The 25,267-nt window shown below is 37.2% G+C and overlaps 1 protein-coding gene and 3 long non-coding RNA genes across 5 annotated transcripts; 1 reads left to right on the top strand and 3 right to left on the bottom strand.

Annotated features, from left to right (window-relative positions):
* Positions 1-399: 399 nt before the first annotated feature.
* On the bottom strand, positions 400-1,657 carry LOC149414781 (uncharacterized). Its single transcript, XR_016303907.1, has 2 exons — positions 1,502-1,657; positions 400-1,002 (listed from the first exon to the last, which is right to left on the bottom strand). It is a non-coding gene; the product is annotated as an uncharacterized LOC149414781 (long non-coding RNA).
* LOC149414780 (box C/D snoRNA protein 1-like) lies at positions 1,551-13,952 on the bottom strand. Its single transcript, XM_089643309.1, has 5 exons — positions 13,790-13,952; positions 8,994-9,228; positions 6,564-6,727; positions 6,094-6,211; positions 1,551-1,664 (listed from the first exon to the last, which is right to left on the bottom strand). Exons 1-4 carry the CDS (start codon positions 13,795-13,797, stop codon positions 6,148-6,150), a joined length of 471 nt encoding a protein of 156 aa, XP_089499435.1. The 5' UTR covers positions 13,798-13,952; the 3' UTR covers positions 1,551-1,664; positions 6,094-6,147.
* Positions 13,953-16,568: 2,616 nt separating this feature from the next.
* LOC149414779 (uncharacterized) lies at positions 16,569-18,212 on the top strand. 2 transcript variants are annotated; one of them, XR_016303856.1, is made up of 3 exons: positions 16,569-16,884; positions 17,028-17,099; positions 17,817-18,212. It is a non-coding gene; the product is annotated as an uncharacterized LOC149414779 (long non-coding RNA). The 2 variants fall into 2 exon arrangements; XR_016303855.1 differs by lacking the exon at positions 17,817-18,212 and having other exon boundaries at positions 17,028-17,152.
* LOC149414778 (uncharacterized) lies at positions 16,938-25,267 on the bottom strand. The gene is made up of 3 exons (XR_016303857.1): positions 25,158-25,267; positions 24,622-24,913; positions 16,938-17,772 (listed from the first exon to the last, which is right to left on the bottom strand). It is a non-coding gene; the product is annotated as an uncharacterized LOC149414778 (long non-coding RNA).

The following is a 25,267-nucleotide window of genomic DNA, read 5'->3' as shown; positions in this document are numbered from 1 at the left end:
TAAATGCACCGCAAACGACACGGGGTAACCCGGCGAGCGTACTAGCTACTAGTACTATTTACTTCTACCCATTATGTTGATTTCAATAGTAAACCTAATGATTTAATATTACTCATATTCAGACATAAAATAGAATTATACGATTCTGTAACGAAAGACACTCACTACCAATCAAACTGGCAACAATGCATGTCATTGATAATCGCAGACATGGATGCCATAGTTGCACTCCAGACGGTTGTTATCAGTTGGGACTCTAGTGCAGTATTCTGTAACGAAAGACACTCACTACCAATCAAACTGGCAACAATGCATGTCATTGATAATCGCAGACATGGATGCCATAGTTGCACTCCAGACGGTTGTTATCAGTTGGGACTCTAGTGCAGTATTCTGTAACGAAAGACACTCACTACCAATCAAACTGGCAACAATGCATGTCATTGATAATCGCAGACATGGATGCCATAGTTGCACTCCAGACGGTTGTTATCAGTTGGGACTCTAGTGCAGTATTCTGTAACGAAAGACACTCACTACCAATCAAACTGGCAACAATGCATGTCATTGATAATCGCAGACATGGATGCCATAGTTGCACTCCAGACGGTTGTTATCAGTTGGGACTCTAGTGCAGTATTCACAAAAATTAAAGGCGGCTATATTCACATAACAAAAATGGAAAATATTTTTAAAAACATAGTACATATCAGGACTAGACCAGAAATAAAGTCAGCATTGAACCTTAGTTTGAGGTGTTGTCTTCTTCACCAGAGAGCTCATCTGATGAGTAGCCAGTGACGAAGAGCAGGTTCCGAGGCTTTTGCTTCAGCTCTTGCTCCACCTGCTGCTGGATCTTGTAGCGCTCCTCGCGCGCCACTCGCACCGTTGTCAACTCCTTGTGTCTCTTAGTGTCCACAGCACCCTCTTCTTCCGTGTGACTTCTCTTGAGAGGATCCGAGGTGTGGCAGATCAGCTCATCCTTATTATCCAATTCATCATCTGTAGAAGTTATACAATTAGAATACACTTGATAAACTGTCAATTTTAACATCAACCAACCAATCTCCGATAGGAGAGGGCACTACAGAAGGAATATTAGGATAAAAAATTAGGGAGATAGTGCTCACGGAAACTGTAAATCGTCTCCGTTTTATTGATAAAAAATATTTTTAAAAAAAACTACAAACTCCATCTATCCATATTCAGTTTCCGATAATCATCTGTGTAGAGTGAATATTCAAATAATTCACTAATAATACATATTGGGATTGTCATAGTTTCACAGAATTCCGGAAAGCTGGACTTTAATATGAATTTAATAAAAATAGTATTGCTACCGCAGATAATAGAAGCACAGGGAGATACGGCATGGAGCTATGACCAAACTATGAAAGTTGTCCATTTAGTGTGTAGGAAGAAAGGCTGGTGGGCCGCCGTTATGCGAAGATGTGATTTGCAGTAGAATTGGTTTCATACTTATCTATTGTATTAAGCTCACCCGAGTTGACAAGGTCCAGGGCATACGCATGGTCCATGGTCCATGGTACGCGGGACGTGCACCGTTGGGTACTCCACAAGGCACTTGCCTGTCAGGTTCTGCTGGATGGTCATCTCCGGGTCCAGCTCCTTATATTTGCCGCAGCAGCCTGGGATGCGCTCAGCTAAATAAAATAAATACAGCATATGGTCAATTAATTCTATTTTAACACAGGGAAAACGATAAATACATATAAAATAACTTATTGAGTAAAACGTCAAACTGTAATATTTAACCATTAAAGACAATATTATTAACCATTCAAAAATTAACAAAATGTAAAAGAGAAAAAGATTCGGTGGCATCTGCGATTTTCGTTAATAAAATGAAGATAATGTTGGTAGTTTTCAATCGAAGTATGATACAGTTAAAAATGATGGAAATTGGTATGGTTGAATTAGCTCAGTGGTTAGAACAATGCCCCGGCAAGGCAGAGGTTCTGGTTTCAATTCCCAGATGCGACTGAATCACATTTTTTGATTGAGAGTGGTTAATGTTGCCTTCAATGTGAAACAATAAATAGTGTTGATTTTTATCAATCTGAACCTCCCTTGATCTAACACCGGACATGTTACAAATAATATGGAATCAAATAAAGGAACTAAAATAAGGAAGTTGAGTCCATTTTTTTTAATCAATGTTCGCATTCAATTTTAAATACTGGTTTTTTTTTTTTTTTTTTTAAGTTTGTTTTCATAATTAAATTAATTCTCAAAGTTTAAATTTTATTAAGCCCGCCAAAACGAGCGGAATCCGAGCGGTAAGAGGCGGGGTGTGGGTGTGACGTCATTCGAACTGTGAAAACCACGTCGCTTAAGCATTTTGTATGGAAAAAATTTTAATTCTTCAACAAGGAATTCCAGTAATTTTTTTACCAATGTTAACCGTCTATTAGAATTGATGTTATTAAAAAAAAAAAGAAAATTGATTAAGATTTCATAGTTAAATTAATATTTTAAGTTAGAATATTTGCTTTTCCCGCCCGGTACGGTACTTGTACGGTATTGCCTCGCTATTTGTTGACTTGCCCCGCGCGAATTCAGGACCACCGCGCAGAAAAGTAAAGACCAAAAGTATAATAACGGTTTACAGCCCAGTTCACTGTGAGACTTTTCTGGGCGGCCGGCGGCCTGAAGTGTATCACATGTTATGTGACATGTATAATAATAAAAACTTCTAAGTTATGCAATAAACAACATATTATTATAAAGCACTATACGAATATGTATCTTTAGAAATCCATTTCATATAATAATAACAACAAATACGTACATATATTTGACAAATCCAAATAAACGTTTGGCCTATACACCTCTCTCATCTAAACCGACCATCTCTCATGTAATAGAAAGAGATGCACCATAGGTGACCCTGTACAAATCGCAAGTGCGCCCTACTGTCGAATTTGGCAGCTATCTCTGGTCCGGAGCCCCTAAATACCTGAAAAAAACCCTTGACTCTGTGCAAAAACGGGCGGTCCGTTTGATAGATCCCCCAATCTTAACAAACGGACTGCAAACTTTAGAGCACAGGCGTCAGGTAGGTATGCTGTCCTTGTTCTATCGGTATTACAATGGAAGATGCTCTGAGGAACTAGCGTCACTGATCCCTTCGGCACCGGTGCGTAGTCGGGATACACGCCAAACGCGCACCCAACATTTGTACACGGTTGACATTTGTCACATGAGAACGGGTCGCTTCTACGATTCGTTCTTAAGTTCAACAGCTCGGCTGTAGAACGAACTGCCGGCCTCTGTGTTTCCTCCCTCCTACAACATGGGACTCTTCAAGACCCATGTTCACTCCTTCCTCTCCACAAAAATACCCTCCACACAGCATCCCCAAAGATGACATAGGCCCTGAGGGAAATTATTTTCTTCAGGGCCTCCTGTGTGGAGTTAATATAAATAAAAAAAATTAAAAATCCGTTTTCCCAAAGACAAGTTTTTAATCATTGGCGATTATAACATGCCCAATATCGAATGGAATAATCAACAAATGCCAAGTAATAGAGATCAATGAGCACTCGCGTTACTTAACTGCTTATCTTTTGCAAATTTAACCATTTAGCTAACAAATAAGGTCGAATTTTGGACCTCGTCTTCTGTAACACTTCAGTTAATGTGTCGCTTGCCGACCAACCATTAGTTAAAGAAGATGCTCCATTGATTGTAGAACTAGAATTTCCATCCACTATTGCAACCATCTCAACTCCTCCAACAATAAAATTATTTTTTCAAAAGAAGCAAACACATTGTGACTTAACATTTTAAATAATAAAAAGGAAAACACTTTGTTTAAAGTCACTTTATTGTAATTTTTAAAGTCTACCGGTTTCGGTACCTCCGTACCATCATCAGGACTGTTATAAAAATACTAACAAATACAGAATAAAATTATTCCATAAAGCAGATTATGCAGAGATCAATGAGAGACTGAAAGAAACCGACTGGTCAACCGTTATAAATGCACCGGATGTAAATACAGCGTTAAATTCGTTTTATGTTATAATTGAACAGATTATCGAAGAGTTTATTCCTAAGTTGTGAAATCTGGAAAATACCCACTATGGTACACGGCAGCCTTAATAAAAATAAGAAACGTAAAATTAAAATTCTATAGAAAATGGAAGCGCCATCGGAACCCCCTTGATTATCTCACATTTTCATTGCTTCGCAAAAGGCAGACAACAGTCGCTTCAGCAGCTTACAAAACCTACATTTCTACGCTAGAATCCGGTATACAGCATAATGTTAAAAAAAATATGGTCCTACGTCAATTCTCAAAGAAAATCTCCTGCCATCCCTGATCATATGATTTACGGTGAAAAAACTGCTAATGACAGTAGAGGAGTAGCCGGAATGCTCAACCTGCACATACAAGCAATGCCAGTCTTTGCTCTAATTCAAATAGCATAATCAACTCAATCGAGATCAATGAAGACATCACATTCAAATACCTTAAGTCCATTGATATCAAAAAGGGACCAGGGGATGATCAACTTCCAGGGATCTTCATAAATTATTGTAGTAAACAATTGACACCCCCCATTTTTGTTATTTTCAAACTATCGCTATCTGAAGGAACATTTCCCGACAAGTGGAAAACAACCTTGATTACCCCAATATATAAAAATGGCAGTAAAAATGACGTCTCAAACTATCGACCTATATCCAAATTACCGATAATCAGGCGAAATTACGTAATGATATTTTATGGACATACGTAATAGGTACTTAACTATGTAATAACTAAAAATATCTAACTGTATCTTATTGTACTGTGTATGTCTTAACAAATAAATAAATAAAATAAATGATGTTGAAGACAGCAGCTAAAAAGAGCTTGGATAAATTGTTGGTACACATGGGGCCGAATCCAACAAATGAGTGCTACAAGCACATTGTTGGTACACATGGGGCCGAATCCAACAAATGAGTGCTACAAGCACATTGTTGGTACACATGGGGCCGAATCCAACAAATGAGTGCTACAAGCACATTGTTGGTACACATGGGGCCGAATCCAACAAATGAGTGCTACAAGCACATTGGCAGATTATTTTGTCCATCGGAAGCAGCAAATGTGCCCTCTTCTTCTGTCAATTCAAATTCAATAGTGGAAAGCTTCGCAAAAATTCAGTTTTTCAAAAGTGTACCACAAGAAGAACTAATTGATGGGTACTCTCATTTTCAAAAGTGTACCACAAGAAGAACTAATTGATGGGTACTCTCATTTTCAAAAGTGTACCACAAGAAGAACTAATTGATGGGTACTCTCATTTTCGCAGACAATTACTTGGATTGGTCGGCCAAGAAGCTCTGTGGATGTAATGCAACTTTTAGTTGCATCAAAATCTTGCTACCCTGGATTTGCAAAAGCAACTATTCAATTGCCCTGTCAATAGTGTTGATGCCGAGAGGTACTTTAGTATCTACAACATTGTCGTAACTGATCGCAGGCAAACAATGAAAGATGAAAATGTAGAAATTACAACAATGCTAGCCTTTAATTGAGTTTTTAACACTGTATTTTTTTTGCGAAATAAATGCGTAATTTTCTATTTTGAGTTTTTTTAAATGCGAAATCACGATTTTTTATTTGCGAAATTTACGTACCCCTAATCATAAGATATGAATATTTTGAGGAAAGTCTAATTTTGGCGCTAAAATTTAAAAAAACATCCGCGCTACACCGTGATTTGGCGTGAAAATGCCCAACCATATAGTGTTAAATGAAAGAAGAAAAGGGAAGTTTTGATTCAGACTTTCAAAATTTTATCTGGACGTTATAATTGTCCTGTATTCAAGAAATTTTTCACCACCAACACAAATATAAATCTGTGGATACAAAAAAATTAACAATACAAATTTTGTATCCAATCCTAGGATCACTTCCTTGCAAACAGAGTGGTGGAAGCAAGGCACAAACTTCCACAACATGTCATCGATGCCACAAATATAAATCAATTTAAAGCTCAAGATTGGATTCTCATTTGGAGAGAGGAAAGGATGGACTTCCTGCTCATTAACTAATAATACATATATAATTACCTTTAAGAAATAATGTAACATTTGGCACGGTACTGCAGCCCGGTAGCAATCCAGCTAATCCAGTCCTTTTCCTCCAGTCGTTCCTGGAGCACCCGTCGTCTCCGCCAATGGACCACCCCTGAAAAAGGTTAAAGCGTAACACTTAGGTCATGCACAAAGTAAGTTAAGTTCAAACTCTAGTATTTCAACTGATGAAAATAATTTATTTTATGGGCAAAGGGCGCCTGACGGATGCATTTGGGACTGCCAGGTGACATTGGCGGGAAATTTAAACTAAGAATTACACACGAAATTGGTAAGAAACGTCGATTTGGCTGCAAAATGGTAATGTTTATCTCACTTTATAGGTTTTAATTAAATAAAGCCTACGCTACATAATGTCACCTATTACATATTCATTTGATATTGTCTTTGTAATCTTAACTGCTTTAAGTATTTGGCGGATGGAAAGGCATTGAGTTTAGACCTACTTGTTTGGTAGTAGGTAGTCTGCAAACAGCCAGTCGACTCTCCACAATATCTGCTGACCCTTGGCTATGCGGCTAGTGTTGTTCTTCCGGCAAACGAAATGTTCCGGAAGGAACAGCAACACAGTTCCTCTCTCCCGAGCGGCCCGTTTCAATCTGTTTAGGTACTGAAAAATACAAAAAGGTATTACAATGTTATCTTGTGAGTTCAAACTTGGGGAAAGCAAACTCAGAGGCTATATGAGGTGACCATGAAACCCAACATGGACACCATTAAAGTCTTAATATTAGTGATTAGTCCGCATATGGTCATGCAAGGCCCGCTGGATACGCCTTTTCCAGGGTCCTCCACTCCAATGGAACGAGGGGATAAACTAATTAAGTACCCGATTGTTGCTCCATTATTTAATAATACTAATAATATATCTTTATTGTAAGAAATTATGCAACTATAACCAAGTATACATGTTAATTGTGCATAGTGATGTATAAATTCCCCGGAATTTATTTCTGGGGAATATTCTTGGGAATCAATTATTTTTACAAGCAATAATTGTTCACCTGAAACACACATCCACATTGAAAAATCTCCTGATAAAAGATACATGACCCTTTGTGCTATGCATAAAAAAATCTTGTCTTAAAAACATTAGTTTACCAAAAAATAATTCTTGGGAATATTCCCCTGGACGGGGAATTTTGATTTTAACAACATAATACCTCAAAAAGAATAATATTTATTAAATAAAATATACACACATATGGTACATATAGAGCAGGATAGATCCATAAAAACTATTCCCATATATATAGGAATAGGATCCAAGAGAAAAATAACAAAAAAAACACCGATCTAATTGTACACTGTACAGTATTAGTAGCCTATATACACTTTATGCTAGTAAACGGTACATATAAAAAATCAATCGTAAAACTGTAAAAATGACACAACTTCACAGATCGTTACTGTTCATCTGATGATACCGATTGGACACTGACACTATCAACTTCGCTTCCACTTTCACCTTCATATTCTTCTTCTTCTTCATCCGACCCGGACGAAGTTGTTGCCGACTCAGGATTATCTACGTTTTCTTCTTCCTCAGCACAATCAATTGGATGTTTGCGTTTGCGAGTACCAGATAGGTTTGAAACGTTATGATGCGAAGCAATCTGCTCATCCGTGGAAGAAAGGGTTTTCTTGGGAGCAACTTGAGAGCCTCTTTCAGAGGAAAGAAGTTTCGAATTGTGTGCCACAAATGTTATTTTCCCTGCTCTTTGAGTTGTTAGACCGTTAGACGATTCCTCCGTGTTGTATGAATGCGACTAAACGTGCTAAAAGATCTCTCAGTGGCTGCTGAAGTAATGGGAGCAGGAGCATAAGTGGTAGGAAAGTCCCTAGATCAGGGGATGTCGTCTTAGATAACTGCTAACACTCAATAAAGCATCCAACAGAAGTGTAGAAACCATTTTATTAAAAATAAAATAAATTCCCCGTTTTCGGGAATTTATTTCAGGTGGGGGAATATTCCCGGAAATATTCCTGTTCCCGGGAATATTCCCCGGGGAATATTCCCGTCTACATCACGCGCCTAGCCTGTATTGAGGTCCTCATTTTAAAGGCCTTTGTATAGCTTAAGTCATTTGTTAAAAGTCTTAGTTGTAAATCACTCGACATTAATCTTAGTTATAAGTCTCTCTCTGTCTATGAAACTTAGTTATAAACCAAAAGTAATTAAGTCTAAGTGATCAATGCATAAATTAAGTTGTTAAGCGCCCTTGAGGTGATTTTCTCACGAAAACGGCGCTATATAAATAATCCAATCATTATTAATAGGCGAATCAAGAGTAGACTGTAAAATATTAATGTTGAACTTTGAAGTTGACACAACTGTGGTTGGAGATGGTTAACATGGAGTAAGGAAGGAATCCGACTTAACCCTTTGATGTTCTTCAAAGATGATGATGGTATGATTTCACTCACAGGAGATATGATTTCGCGCACAAGCTTCCATTACATCCAGGTTGAATACGAAACACACTGAGTCGATACTAATAACAGCACTGATAACACGAGATGTTCATCAAACAGGCTCCATCAATAAACTGGTTTGACAGTCACTTTATTGTTGTAAAATCACAGACACACACGCAACGTGGGTATAGTCAGATAATGATAGGTACTTGTGGGTAGGGTGGGAAATGAAAGGACAATGTTAAAGGAAGATTGATAGTTTGGTGTTTCGCAGAATTGAATTCTGCGAAACAAGCCATCCAGACTTAGACAGTGACCTTCCTCTTGTTTTGAAGTTCGCGTGAGCTCATACCATTTGTATAAAACAAGCACCACCTGCCCCCACAGAATTTAATTATCATGATTTGAAAGATTGTTTATTTTTACGTTAAATCATATAATATATTGTTATTACTCACGTGTGGCAGAGGCTTGTCGATGTGTGTATAACGCTTGGCAACATTCCTTTGTTTGCCGTAGACGAATCTGGAGCACTCTTCAAGAAACACATAGTCGCTGTACCGATCTCGAATTCCATTACATTGGAGTTCCTGTTTGTGTATATTTACACAATTCAAACTGCATGTCTTGACTTCACACTTGGGACAGGTATATTTGGCATCCGTGGCGTTGCACACTTCGCATGATGACAATCTGATCAATATTCAAACATATTATAATTTTACCAAATTGTCCATTAATAAAAAGTGCTGAATGATGATGGAAGAAGAGCACAAATACATAAATGGGGCAATAACAAAAATGTACTAAATAAAATAATGTCAAGTCAACAAGGATTCGAAGGAGAGTTCAAGAATTGAGACTAATTATAGAAAAAAATATATCATTATTTGTATAGCGACTGACAAAATTCATTTAGACTAATGCAGAGTTCCCACAAGGACACCACAGAAGATAGGACAATACTGTCCCAATTTCACCTCCTCTCAACCAGCCACCAAACGAACTTTCACACAAACAGCATCAGCGTTCCCAAGTCAGCTATTTTTGCTTTTAAAGCTACTTTTGGACCTAAATACAGGTAATCGGCTCCTAAAAGGTGGTTTAGCTTCTTGGCCTCATTTTTTTCAGATATTCTAGCTATTTATTTAATACATAACTCATTCACGTAAAATGATAATTAAGTTATTTCTGTGGTGAATCTAGCCAGCCCGCCCTATTTGTAACTTTACTCTCGGATGCTATTTTACCATCAAATGTTAGTCTGTCTAGGGGCTATGTTCAGTCTCAGTCTAACGTCTAGCTCGTTTAGACGTTTATGAATTGTTGTTGCAAAGTGTACCTGTTAACCAGTAATAAAATATTAACACCTTAATAACCGAGGTTAAAATTAGGGGCGACCAAAAACATTGCTCCAAAAAATGAACGAACCTGGTGGGTCTTTAAATATTGAATTGAACGAAAGACGACTCAAAAAACTGAAAATGGAAATAAATAAGAAAACAAATATCATCGACATAACAGCAGAAGACGTAAGAAGAAAAAAAACGGTGTATTATTTTTAAAGGAGTTGAAAATGAAATGGCAAATAAACGCACAAAAAGATATAAAAAATGCTCACGAAATGGACGATGCTAACAGGATGAAGGTAAAAAAAATAATATCGAGGAAAACAACTGAATTTTCTAACGTCATAGTGGATACTAGTGGGAAAATGAGAAAAATCATCATACTGTTAATCTTGGATATTATAAAGTAAAGGTAGAAGACTGCAGTCCAACTGCACAATGCTACCATTGCCTTAAATTTAACCATACGAGCCTAAAGGTGCGTCCACACCAGTAACAAAACGTGTTACAAAGAGTTATATAACCAATGTTATGTAACTTGTTAGAAATTCAACTGAAAAATGTTGTATAACACGATGTTGTGTAACTTTTTTTCTGTTTTTATAGCAGGTTACATGTTACCCAGAGGTTGTCGGTAAAGATCAAAGGAATTAGATAACTTGGTTGTATAACAAGTTGCAAGCTCGTCCACACACACAACAAAACAAAAAAAAAAAACACAAAAAACAAACAACCCACCTTTCAGTGTCCTCCCATCAGTTGATGGAGAACTATCTGTAAGTGAGTGTGTCTGAGTGCGTGGAGTTTTTTTTAATTTGACTGGCGTTCTTTGTTTTGTGTATTTTGTGAGGTATTTTTTGAGGTCTTTTGGAGATGGAGTGGACGAAGGAGAATACCGAAAGATTGATTGAGCAGTATCGTGAGAAAGCAGTACTTTGGGATCCACAACACAATGAATACAAAAACCGTAATAAAAAGCAAGATGGTTGGGCTGATCTAGCTTCCGATTTTGAAGGAAACGTGGATGAGGTGGAGAAGAAAGTTCGGATGCTAATTGGACAATTCCAGCGCGAATTGAAAAAAGGGAAGAGTGGAGACGGAGCTGATGCCCCTTACAAGACCAAATGGATATATTTCCACTCTCTGCTTTTTCTAAAAGATAAAAACACACCGAGGCACCAACAAGAAGTCGGACAGCAGCTCACGGGTGAACTGCAGCAACCAGATGAGTCCACACAGGCGTCAGATCAGGCACAGGTAAACACACTTCAGTTTTAATTAAACTTTAATTAATTTTAATTACATTTTATACAGTTTAATTTTTCAACTTTAATTTAGTAGTTAACTACCTATTTAGTAGGTACCTACATAATAATTATTTGTCACTAAGAAGAAAGTGGGAGGAGAAAAACAATGTAGGTAGGTACCTACTTAATCCCTCGCATTCAGTATCTGTTTTGCCACGGCACTGATCCCTCTTCAGATTGAAAAAAAGCGCTGATTTCATTACGAACCATTCTGCCGACGTCGGAGGGTTTTCTCGGGATCCTTCTGAGCCGCAGAAAGGTATCTGTTGGTTCACCCACGATTCTCCAATGTCCAGGTGTAACTTCACCGGAGGAGGTATCTTCATCATCGAAGGTCCCAGGGGGGGTGTACGATGATGCTGATTGACTTTTTCGAAGAAAGTTGTGGAGGAGGCAACAAGTTAGGACAACATTTTCTGCAGTTAGGGGCTCAAGAAGCAGGGGTTTTCTGAGGACTCTGAATACAGCTGACATTATACCAAATACATTTTCCACAGTGCGCCTTGCTCTGCTATGTCTGCCATTATATATTCTCTGTGGCGAACCTTTTGCTTGTGCCCCCGGATACGGTTTCATCATGTTTGGCAGTAACTGAAAAGCGTCGTCACACACAAAAACGTAAGGAGTTGGCAGTGTTCTCCCAGGCAGAGGTGTTGCCGCTGGCAAATGTAAATGTGATGTTTCAAGAAGCCTCTTGAACTCTGTACTGCCAAACACGCCACCATCAGATATTCGCCCTTGGCATCCAATGCTGACATAAGTAAAACAGTAGTTTGCGTTGACGATGGCCATAAGTACAATACTGAAATACCCTTTGTAGTTGAAATAATCACTACCGCTGTGTTTGGGAGCTTGCAACGTAATATGTTTCCCATCAATGCTGCCACAGCAGTGAGGATAATTCCATTTTTGGTCAAAGTCAGCAGCTAAATCAAGCCATTCTCCTTGACTGCTTGGGGTCTGCAAAAAAAGAAAATATTTCATCATATACTTATTGTTGACAACCCACTTCATTTCTTTGAATTAATGAAATTTGTTTTTCTTTATAGGGGCCAGAAGAGACACAGACAGAGCAAGAACAGTCTACTTTCCTTCCGCCATCTCAAATGAAAAGACCCAGCAAAAAGAGATCCCACAACGACAGTATGGCCAGGGAAGCATACGATGTAATGAAAAAGCTTAGCGCCAGGACCAGGGACGAGTTTGATGTATTTGGGGAACAAGTAGCTATTGCCCTGAGAAATTTGAAAGATAAAATGTTGGTGGTGGACACGAAACATCAACTTACTAACATTTTGTACCACGCAGAAAGGCAAGATCTACGCGGAAGACCACAAGTCTACGGTCATGGAAGCCCACAAGTCTACGGTCAAGGAAGCCCACAAGTCTACGGTCAAGGAAGCCCACAATTCTACGGTGACGTAAGCCCACAGTTGCACCCTAGTACCCAGCAAGTCTACTCTGCTGTCAGCCCAGATGCTTACTCTGCAGCTAGCACATCTGCCGAACCTAGCCCCGTTGACCAAGCAACGACTGACTCGTTGAATTTACTGGATATGTAATTGGCTTTTTAATTGTTTTTTTTTTCTTCATTTTATTTAGCATTATTGAAAGTAATAGTATATAAGTTTGCATAATATATATTAAAGTTTGCATAATAAAATATTTGTTTGAATATAATTATTGATATACATACCTTGATTACATCCTTCAAGAAGACAATAAGGGCCCTACAGACTTCAGGAACAATCTTGGAAATACTCTGCTTTGAGATCTTGAATAAGTAACTCAAGCTTTGATAGGAATCACCACTCGCCAAAAATCTCAGAGTAACTGCAAGCCTTTCTCTTGCAGGTATAGCCCATCGATAATTGGTGTCCTGCTTTGCAATAGTTGGGGCAACATTGATCAAGAGATATTCAAAGTCAGAACTGCTCATTCGAGCGAAATTCCGAAAACTCCCATCATCCCTGATTTCCCCACTAAGGGGATCTCTACCGTCTTCCATCAGATCCTCCATCAGGTGAGTTCCACTGTAACGATGTCGAGCTTCCAGCGAAGGTCGCACCCACCATCTGCGCTGAGTTGGTTGACGGTGAGTTGATATAATTACACAGGCCGCGGCGGCCAGCAAAACCTCTTCCTCCGAAGCCATGATTACTACTGAATCCTCAAATGATTGAAAGTGTTGCATTTCTTGTTTCATGAGGTGTGGACGCGTTTGCTAGTTGTAACTTGTTATATAACAAAATTATAAAAGTTGTACAACAAAGTTTATACAACATATATACATGTTTTAAAACAATTGTTATACAACTTTGCTATTTCGTTACCGGTGTGGACGTACCTTAAGATGTCTAAACAAAACAAAAGAACTACAAACATATATATATAGAAAACAAAATCTTGCTCACATTGTGCAGGCGATCATACATTTCAAGAATGCACAAAAAACAAGATCTGCCGAAATCCAAAAATTGCTTTTTAAACAATTTCATTAGATCACTTAACAAACCAACTAACCACAGTGCGAATAGTGACAATTGCGAGTACAAACAACTGCTAAAGATTTTAATCTATTTGTATTTTAGTATTTACCTGTGCATCGGGAGATTGTCAACTCTGTCGGTACATCCTTTCAGACAACACGTTTTAAGGACTTTATCGGTAGGCAATTTCACACATAAATCAACTGTTTCACACAACCAGATATTTAAAAATGTTTTGATGACAAACAATGGCGTCCGTCAAACATTGTTGTTTGCGTCGTAGATTATGTGAAATGGCGGGAATATAAATCGTGCCATGATCGTGCCCATCATAGATTTCCATAGACTATAAACTATCTATAAACAAAAATAAACTAGAGGTGAGGCATATTTATCGTACCTATCGTATTTTCATGCGGTACTTTGTTTAGCCAAAAGAGCACCTACTAGTATTTGCATAGAGTAAAGGCCCGTTTATAATAGGAATAAGCGGTAAGAATAAGCCGTAAAGCCCTAGGCCGTAGAAGTTGGAAGATAGGAAACCTGTGTATCCGTTTATAATAGATGGCAATAATCTCTTATTTTTTTCCATAACCGAAAAGATGGTCCAACTTTATCTTTTGCGGTTACGGATTACAGAAAGCTGAGATAAATACCGAGATTTATGTATTTTCGATCGATACTCTATGGTATCTATTATTTGACAAGAGTGGTTTATTTATGTATTTGACAATCGAACAATAATATTTGCGTTGTAGAAGTCCTAACAATTTATAGAAATTGGTCTGCGACATTCTTGTATATTTCTTAAATCGATGGTTGTCTACTGTCGCCATGTCTTTAAACAAATTATGGAAATGTTCTGTTTTCTTCCTTTTATGATTAATAGGAGGCACACTCCAACGTCGTTTTTTCCTTATTTTTTTCGTCAACTGTGTGTCTCCTATTGCAGCGTATGCTAGCCCCAGAATTGACAAAAACATTCCACATACAACAATATCTGATGAATCCATCGTTTCAATATCTTTATTTATATAAAACAATATTACTTTTATAAGATGGAGGAAGAATATACTCTCGGTTGACAGCTGTTGACATAGACAAGTGACAGCGGCATAGTCACTTCTGTGGACGTATTCTATTCTATTCCTATTTCAATTATAAACGACGATCTAAAATATTACGGATAACGGATTACGGCACCGGCCTATTCCTATTATAAACGGGCCTTTTTCCTATCTTCCAACTTCTACGGCCTAGGGCTTTACGGCTTATTCTTACCGCTTATTCCTATTATAAACGGGCCTTAAATGGTTAAAATTCTAGCCACTCATATCAGAAATACTAACAAAAGAAAATGTCATCAACAGAAATCATTGCAGCTGTCATCCCATACAACGAAAGTGAATTTTCGATTTACGTAATTAAAAATTAAAATTAATAATTTCCCAAAATCAATCAGATTCCTTTTATAGTTTATTGAGGTAAATCAGAAGGTTTTATTTAAAAATATTTCGTATAATCCGTTTCCAGCGATTCCGAATAATTACCAAACTTTTTATTCATATTTTAAATATAAAAAGCAAAACTTTAACGTAAAACAGTTGAGTAAAACAATAATAGATGGCACAAACAAAATGTCAATCATCAAAAACTGCCATTAGGGTCGATTTTTGTCTAGATCAGTGTTTTTCAATGTTTTTGAACACGCGACCACTTTACAGGTTGAAAAAATCTGGAGACCCCTTTGGCCATAGATACAAACAAAAAGTTAGCAATTTAAATGCGTTAATTATGCTCTCTATTTTGGTACCCATATTCATTATTACGGCCTACACTCTGCAAGGAAGCCATCATGCGACATTGTTTGTGCAAACAATATCGCATGAGATACAACATTAAAGTGAAGGAACTCGACTTTCCAAAATTATTAAGTTCTTATATGTACGCATCCATATGCATCTCCTTTTATATACATTCCCCAATGACTAAATAAAATAGATATTCCCCCGCCCAACCCATTACTCAATTACCTGTACAGTATTAAAATACGTACCTGAGGAACCTTGCAACGTTTGTACCGCTCAGTGCTACAATATCGATTCTCAATAAAAACGTTTAGTATTAAAAATAAAGTATGTCAGATTCCTTCCGAATTTCACTGTTCTCCACGATATTCCCATAGTTACAGGAAGTGTCACTTTTTTATAACACTCCACCTGACTAACCTCATGTACAAAAAATTGGAAAAATTACTTACTTTTTTATTGTTTGTAGTCTTCTAAACACCTGCTAGCATAGCCAGCCTCCTCAGATCCGCCATGATAGATCGACCGGTTCGTCATGCCAACTGCACCTCACGAATTCTTCATGCACACACCAACGCATTTCTTACTGCGTCGCCGTTTCTTTTGTTTTCTGCACTTTTGTATACAGCAAAGGCAGGTCGGGCAGGTCCAGGTCCCTCCATGAGCATCGGTATGATCGACGATACATCTGTTATTTCCTTTAATTAAAAAAAGAAGCTCAATTTTGATGAGCCATTGTATGATGTCGCCCTCGCCATCAAAACACTGTTACAAATTCCCGAGTTTAATATTCGACAATAATGTGACGAAATAGCTTGTAGTCTGTAGTCTAAACTGTCGTTCTGTGCACCGAGTGACGCTCTACCGTAGCTCTCTTGTTTTATGTGCCTCTGCGGTTGCGTACACCGCTTTTGCAGTGGTACCTGCTTATCACCACATTGTTACTGGCAGCCTTTTTGTACTGGCAAGTCTCTGCAATCATAACAAAAGTGACATTTGCGTATAAGTGACGTTTACGTATTATCTTTTTCGCGCCAATCCGTTGAAACATAATGGCAGAGTGGAGTAACGATTCAATATTGTTCTTTTTGGAACTGTATGAAGCAAAACCAGTGCCATGGAACCCAAAGCATCGTCTGCATAAAAATAAAGTTTCATTAAACGATGCTTGGTTGAAAATCGCGGCTACTATGAATAAGCAAGTGGGTGATTTAAAAAAAGAAAAGAATCGTTAATGGCGGCATTCCGCAAACATGCCAAGAAGAAAGACTCTTTGGCTTCAGGTGCTAGCATTAATGATGTGTATCAACCCTCGTGGTTTGCGTTCTCCTACATGGAACGATTTTTACATTCAGTTTACGAACCTGAAATCACAATTCACACAGAGGGAAATGAAGTAAGTAGAATCATTTGTTGTATGTTAATTTATTAATAGCTTCAAAGAGTTACTATAATATTACAATCATGTGTACCTTGCATATACAAAAATACACAAAATAAATATAAGTATTTTCTACGTTTGCATATTGTTCCTTTCAGAAAAGTATTCAGCAACAGCTAGCCTAGTCTGTACTGCATTGTTGGGTGGTCGACGAGCCACAGCAGGAAGAGGTACAAATCCAGTACATCCTTCTGGATCATTCCGCCATGTCCCGGGGTGAACTATTACTCCATCAACTACTGTATCAAATGATCCCTGGGGAGTGTAACTATGGCGGGAAGTCGTACTATTTCTCAAGAAATTGTGAAGCCTAACGCAGGTCATTGTAATTAAAGAAGTCTTTTCAACATCAAGTGCTATTGGTTTCCTAAAAACTCTAAAAACAGCACTCATGATTCCAAAAACATTTTCCACTTTCACCCGTGCTCGCGAAAATTCTTCATTAAATATACGCTGTGGGGTACCAAACTCATGGTTTCCTGGGAATGGTTTCATTACGTGTGTACTGAGAGGAAACGCCCCATCAGCTACAAACACGTAAGGCATTTCAATATTCCCTCCAGGTAGTGGGTGTTCAAACACAACTTTTGCCACAGCGTACTTTGCCTGTAAACTCCACCATCACTTATACGACCCTGGCAGCCTACATCAGCATACATAAAACAGTAATTGCTGTCTACCAATGCTAATAACACAACACTAAAAGTTTTGTTTATAGTTGAAATATTGTTTACCGCTATTAGCGGGACTTTGCATCACAATATGCTTCCCATCCATGGCTCCTAAACAATGCGGAAAACTAAAATTGTTTTTTACCAGCCATTGCACAGCAGTCGCAGGCATCTGCAACAAAAAAGTAAATTAATTAAGTTTCTTTTTAATTTCAGGAAAATGAAGCACTATACAGCATTGGTATTTAAGTCACTTAACGGAATGGCTCCGGCTTATTTATCAGAATTGTGTATTCCAGAAGATTCCAATTCCCGACAGTCAACCCTTAGGTCAGCAACGTCATCAGCTATCGGAAGGTTGAAGGAACCAAAGCGCACACCAGATACTAAGTTCGGTGAGCGTGCTTTTGCCGTGTCAGGACCTAAAGCCTGGAATGGACTGCCACATGATTTGAGAATGATCGCAGACTCGACAGAATTTAGGTCTAAACTTAAAACGCACCTTTTCAGACAGTCGTATCCATAATTTCAGAAACCTCCACTTTCACAGTTGACGGCAATTTAAATTTAAATTAACAAAATGTAAAAAATACTAAAAATAAAATAAAATAAACATAAATAATAATTAAAAATTAATAAATAAAAATGATAACAACTAACAATTTGTAGGCTTTTAAGACAGTTAAAATACATTTAAATTAAAATAAAAACTATAGCAGACTTAAGATCATGCGACGACCAGTGTTTTTTGATATAGTGTCCTCTGCGTGCAGTTCTATCTTTTATAAGCATAAACTTTTTAATATAAGTGTGTTTGTTGGAAGTGACTTGCCAGGTAAGTATGTTTTGGTATCTTTTCTAAATAACAAATGTAGATCCTAAGAAATAAATTGTACAGCGCCCTTGAGGTGATTTTTCACAAAAATGGCGCTCTACAAATTATCCAATTATTATTATTATTATTATCATTGATGAAGAGTTTTCGGATGACAATCCTAGCAATGTAAACCACAGCACACCAAACCCACAATGGAGCCATCTTCGGGAGTCACGACGTCGGCGCTCACAAAATCCGCCCGAACTGCAAGACGCCCAAGTCCACATGAACTCAGCCTTAACTACTCTTAATAATGTTTTAAGTAAGAGCGTAGAACAGGACGACTGCGATATGTTTGCAAAATTTATTGCAAACAAATTAAGAAAAATACCTGAACAGGAGAGAGAGGACATCATGCATGAAATCCACGATCTAGTGCATGACAAGATACGCTCCCGCCGTTTGCATGGCGGAGTGGTTCGAAATCCATCAATATCGCCAATAGAAGCTAGTTTCTCAAGATCGGTCGACGCAACTCCCTCTCCACAATATATTGTACCCACTCCTCTTCAGGATATGAATTATACTTTTCCATCGCCACAACACTCTTCACCACAGTCTCCATACGCACAAACTACGCAACAAACCTTGGTTGAGCCCGGACCTTCCGGAAGTCACATTATTCCTTCCATGGGCAAACCAAGAATTAATTTATCTCCAAATCCAAAGCGCATAAAAATCCAACAAAGAATTCCACGTTTACCTGTAAATCAAAACTTACCAAATAGTAAACGCATAAACATCATAAAGACTGAAAAAATTCCAGTACTTCGCTATAAAGCTATATCAGACACAGATTTGAATGATATTTTAAATATACCATGTTCACCCCAGTCTTCACAGGCCGTTCCAGCACGATTCTGTTTCCAATCTCAAGAAGAATGTTTATCCGACGAGGAATTATAGATTCATATCAGTATAGTATGTACATATTATATTAAGCCTAGCGTCCTAGCGTTGAGGAACTAGCGTCATTGATCCCTTCGGCACCGGTGCGTAGTCGGGATACACGCCAAACGCGCGCCCAACATTTGTACACGGTTGACATTTGTCACATGAGAACGGGTCGCTTCTACGATTCGTTCTTAAGTTCAACAGCTCGGCTGTGGAACGAACTGCCGGCCTCTGTGTTTCCTCCCTCCTACAACATGGGACTCTTCAAGACCCATGTTCACTTCTTCCTCTCCACAAAAGACCCTCCACACAGCATCCCCAAAGATGACATAGGCCCTGAGGGAAATTATTTTCTTCAGGGCCTCCTGTGTGGAGTTAATATAAAAAAAGCCTAATTTTGTGTCTACTCTTCAAATGATATTGTATATTGTAACTAACTAAGCATCCCGCTGCTTCTAAGCAGGGGTAGGCAGAGAGGACGGACTGCCAAACAACTCGGTCTTGGCACACACCCCTTGCCTCGTTTACATTCATACATGCTATTCTATTATTCTGACTCTTGACATAGTCCGACTCATGTATCTGATTCACTTGGTCGTGCCATGTCTTCCTCGGGCATCCCCGATTTCTTCTACCATTCACATTTGCGTCATCTATTCTTCTTAGACTACTTTCTTCGTTCATTCACTCTACGTGATACATGATTTTACCACACTTACGCCACAGGGATCTCATTTATATTGTATCTATTGTACATAAACAAATTTTATTAATGTGAAAGTCTTCGTTGATCTTAAAAAGTTAAGTTTATAGTAAATAGTTTTTATTTCTTTTGAACAGAGTGGGTATCTAATATTGTTTTGAGAGGTATCAATGCCTATTCCTAATTAATGTTTTCTGTCTTTTCAATTTCTAAACAAGAGTAGTTGTATTTCCCTTTTTATTTTATACTACATGGGTATGTGATGTGAATTTTATTTTAGTAATGTTCAGTGTGTGTTTCATCAAGCCATTTTTTAAACATGTTTATTGCATTTTCAGATTTCAAATTTGCTGTTTTCCAGTCATTACGTTCAATGTTCTTTTTTGTTTTACTTTTAACTTTATTTTACTTATACAGGGTGTCCGGAAACTCGTAGTACAAGCGGGAAACTGGTGAATCTACATCATATTTGGAGTCGATTTTGTAGTATATTTTTTTTTTATTTGAGCTTTCGTTATCGAGTAAATCGAGTTTGAAGTTGATTTTTTTTTTTTTTTTTTTTTAATCAAATTCTTATAAATTATTACTGAAGATCAAAGTACCCAACTAATTAAAACTATTTGAAAGTAAAACAAATGAAGAAACTCGGATTTGAAGCATTATTTTGAAATCACCCTTCATTTAACCCGGTGTAATCATAAAATATTTCTGCTCTGCAGGGTTAAAACATCTGTTATTCAACCCTAAACACCAGAAAAAACTTTAACCCTAAAATAGCCGAAAAATATTTTTTTTTGGTTTTTTTTTTTTTTTGAAAATGCTCAAATCAAAAAACTTTATGTTTTTTTGGGTTTCCCATGTGGTGTAGATTCTCCAGTTTTCCGCTTGTACTACGAGTTTCCGGACACCGTGTATAGTGTATTATTTAAAAAGAAAATTAATATCTTACATATGTATGTTAGGGCGTCCCTTATATGGTTGAAAAATTTTTTTTTTTTGATATCAAAATGCATACCCACTATTTCTTTTTGAACTACCCAGACTTACTTAAATACAAAATTTTATCTTCCTACGTCAACATTAACCCGTGCCGACAGGGCTCTGAAGATTTTGAAAATTGCTGTTTTTAACCCTTTCCGTTATGTATTGAAATCAATTGAAATAATGATAATAATAATAAACTTTTATTACACACAGGGAGTACACAGAAGGAATAAATCATGAACAGTACAAAATAAGCAGTTTAAATATTTATATTTAAAAGAATATTTATTAAAAGAAGATAAAATTACAGATCAGGCAGGATATTTTCCTTTGAGGGTCTCTCTTTTACAATCTGGATACAGATTTCTATTCTTGCACACAGCCAGCGTAGTTGCATTGCTTTTGCACACAGCGTAGTTGCATTTCTATGCTCTTGCACACAGCGTAGTTGCATTTCTATGCTCTTGCACACAGCGTAGTTGCATTGCTTTTGTTCTTCATTTGCAGTGATCAAACCATGGAAATGTTTTACAGCTCTTTCAGCTGTATCATTAACTGCCCTTAAAGAATAAACTTTTCGTTTTGCCTCTATATAGGCAACATCTTCGTCCCACGTAGAAACGGGTCTCTGGAGGAAGTTCTCATCAATTTTTAATCGAGAAAATAAATTTGTGCTTTTGACAGACACAAAATCACTTAATAATTTTCCTGCAATAATAAATAAGTTTTATTATCAGTTTAGTGAAAACAGTATAAAAAATAAAACTATGTATTCCTACTTACCATACAAAAAATAAGACATATCTTCTTTCGATGGAATGTATCTCTTCCCAGAATCATACAAACTCTCTCTTTGTAAGTTCACTACAATGTTTCCCTTGGTTTGTGTATTAACTTCATCATCAAAGAGTGACAAAACGGCAATTTCTTCTGACAAGTACCAAAGATGTTGACTAAACTTGCTCAGGGCTGCTTTGGAGATCAATTTGTCAACAGTTTCATATTCCTTAAGCCTCTTTAAAAAGCACAAATCTTGATTTGGTGCCTTTACCGCCAGACTACATCCAAGCCATGGTTTCACATATATAACCGCAATGAATAAACAAACGTCTTGAAGTGCTCGTTTATCCTTGGCGCTAATTTTGAACTGGGATTGCAACAAACATATCTTTAAAGAGTAAATAGCTCTAGCCATCCACCTTGCTTGATGCATCGCTCCAGGAGGTCTGATATTAATTTTTTTCTCATTATCTCCTCCTAAGAAAATAATAGATAGTTCAATCAGCTCACGATAATCGTCACGTACAATGGTTTTTTGCAGTTTTTGATTATAAAATGTCAACAGTTCTTCTATTGTTGTATTACAAAAATGTTGTGTGACGATATCGGTGTATGTTTCAATAGCAGCAGGATTAATAGTTTTCCAGTTGTCTCTAAACTTTTTGAACATTGGTATATCAGGGCTACTAGTAACTTGTTGGATTTTTGTTTCAAACACACATTTCAAAACCAGTTCGTAAACGTGATGGTGGCAAGCAAAGAGTAGTAATTCCCTGTCTAGTCTTTGTTCCAAAAGTACACAGGCTCCTTTCAATCGCCCTGTATTAGACGCAGTTGTGTCACAACACATTATTTGAACTTTGTCATCGATGTTCCAGTCATGAAGTGCGTTTAACACAGCTTTAGCTTGATCCTGACCGGAAGAGCTCTCCAGTTTGGGTACAGCCAGCAGTTGTTCCTTTTCTCCAAATGAAATTAGAATTGGCAGGCGTTCTTCTTTAGAACTTCTCACGTCCAGTCCAGGTAATAATTTCCCATCCCAGTGAACGGTCACCATTTCAGGCATATTATCCTGAAAATCTGATTTTATAGATTCCGCTCTATCTTTTCTACTCTGTGTGCGAATGCGTTGAATGGACGATTTGTTTATCGGAAAATCATCACAGCTAAAGTCTAGCGCTTCTACTACAGCATGAAGAATATAGACAGAATCCCTTATGCTTAATTGACATCTATCTAAAGCTGCAACTAACTTAGGCGTGATAAAGTTTTTCCGTCCTCTTTTTGTAGTAGTTTCAGAAACCGTTTGAGAGGTGGTTGGCAAGGGTTCCTCGAGGCTTTCTTCAGAGCTGGTGTGTTGATCGGTATGTCCTTGTGTTTGTATAAAATCTTGTGTAGTAAGAGATGACGATAAACTCGCGAAACACATTTGCTCATGTCTTTTCTTCTCTTTTAATTTTCTCTCTCTTGTCCTTTCTTCTTTTTCGGCTAACTTTTTGTCTACACCCGCTAAGTATCCTGGACGGCCTGGTTCTCTTTGTTTTTGTAAAAATATTTTGTCTTCTTCTATTTTCATCCGTTCCAAAGCATCAACGTGTGCTATATCGAATATATTGTTTAAATTGTTTTGAAAGTCCTCCTCACGGCGCTTGTAAACAAGTGTTTTTTTTTTGGAATTTTTTTGCAACTCCCTCCAAGCATGGTGAAGATCCACAAGTTTTTTTACACAGTTAGGTATAGCTCTGGTAGGGATTCTAGCTTTTTCCCAAAATATAATACACTCTCGAATGACGAGATTCGCGCTTTCACTAACAGTCAATTTAACTTCGCAAATGTTAAAAAAAAGTACTGCAAGAACTTGCCGGTTAGACGGTAACTTTGCGCCTGTTATTTGATAATTTACGTCACCAACTATGAAAATACTTTTTTTATTGCTTCTTAATTCCACTGCCATCTTTTAAATGTAAAACAATACGTGATAATCACGAGAATAACTGAACACAAATGACAGATACCGCGAGTGCGCGCCGCTACTTCCGCGCAACTTGTATGAACATGATTCGGTGCCAGTCGGCACGGGTTATCGTGCTCCGAATAAGGTAAAAAAAAAATCCGAGTGTTTTAGAAGCAAAGGAACAAAACTAAGACCTATGCATTAGAAAATAAAAACTTTGAAATATAAGGGACACCTGTATGTATCAAAAAGTTACAACGAATAAAAATAAAGATTTTTTCAAAATGAATACCTGACTACCTACCTCTATTTATGAATCTATTGATGTACTTGTTGATAATACTAATTTGTTCATACATTTATTTTTACTTGCTTATTTTATAAGGCTTTTATGTTTTATGTTGATAATACTAATTTGTTCGTACATTTATTTTTACTTGCTTATTATTTAAGGCTTTTATGCTGCTATTTAAACTTTTCTGCAATGTAACCAATTTATGTAATTATGTACCGTTCAAATTGTATCTTATGAGTGTATAAATGTTGTCTCTATGTCCCTGCTGACAAACTACATAAGTAGTTTAGCGGGTTTAAATGTGAATAAAAAAAAAAAATAAAAAAAAATAAAAATCGGCCTTGTATATATTACCTGCGTACAAACTAGGTAACATTCTCCTCATCTGTTGATAAAATTGAATATCTAGGAAAAAGTTTCCATTCACAATTGAATTTCCAATCACATACAAATATAATTTTAAAAATCGGTTAATTTTTTGATTCCTACATATATATAACATAATAGAATGAATAAATAAAGTGTTGTTTTCACCTTTATTGTTTCCTTTAAAGCTTCATTTATTGCCAGACAAACTTCAGGTACAATTAGTGAAATCACTTGGCTTGATATTTTGAATAAAAAATGTAGACTTCTGTAGCTGTCTCCAGTTGCCAGAAATCTTAAAGTCACAGCCAGGCGCACTTTGGCAGGTATTGACATTCTCCAGTTTGTGTCTTCTTTTGAAATGGAAGGTCCTAAATATTCGAAATCAGTGAATGACATTCGACAGAATTCTCCAGAGGGTTCTGCTAGCAGTTCAGAAAAGTTTTGCTCCATGGTTTCCCTGAAAATATTTTAACAGATTTTTTAGTTCCGAGGCAAATAACACTGACCCATTATCATAAAACAACAATTTTGGGAGGTATTCTTCACAGACATCAAACCTCTATAAAGTCTTTTGGGAAAATATGTCTCCCAGACTGACAGTCTCGTAAAAGTTATGTTATCTCATTTTGTATTACAGTGAGAAATATGTTGAGAACAGCGTAAGAAAGAGAAAACATCTTTATGTATATTTACACACTAACTTTATAATATTTACTGGGTTAGCTGTAAGAAATAGGATTTTACTGGTTATTTTAGTTTAAAAAAAGCCCTTTCAGTTTATATAATTTTTATATAGACTTTCAGTCTATAT

Source organism: Hesperophylax consimilis, chromosome 19 (genome assembly GCF_061612785.1).
Source record: "Hesperophylax consimilis isolate HC1 chromosome 19, BYU_Hcon_1.0, whole genome shotgun sequence".
NCBI classification, from domain to species: Eukaryota; Metazoa; Arthropoda; class Insecta; order Trichoptera; family Limnephilidae; genus Hesperophylax; species Hesperophylax consimilis.
This window is presented reverse-complemented; position numbering and strand designations above follow the sequence as displayed.

What these genes read in the sequence shown, in the direction of transcription:
- LOC149414780 (XM_089643309.1), bottom strand. An exon ending in TCGACAAGCCTCTGCCACAC is followed by an intron (nt 6,728 to 8,993) that starts GTGAGTAATAAC and finishes TGTATTTTTCAG; the next exon opens with TACCTAAACAGATTGAAACG. An exon ending in GACTACCTACTACCAAACAA is followed by an intron (nt 6,212 to 6,563) that starts GTAGGTCTAAAC and finishes AACCTTTTTCAG; the next exon opens with GGGTGGTCCATTGGCGGAGA.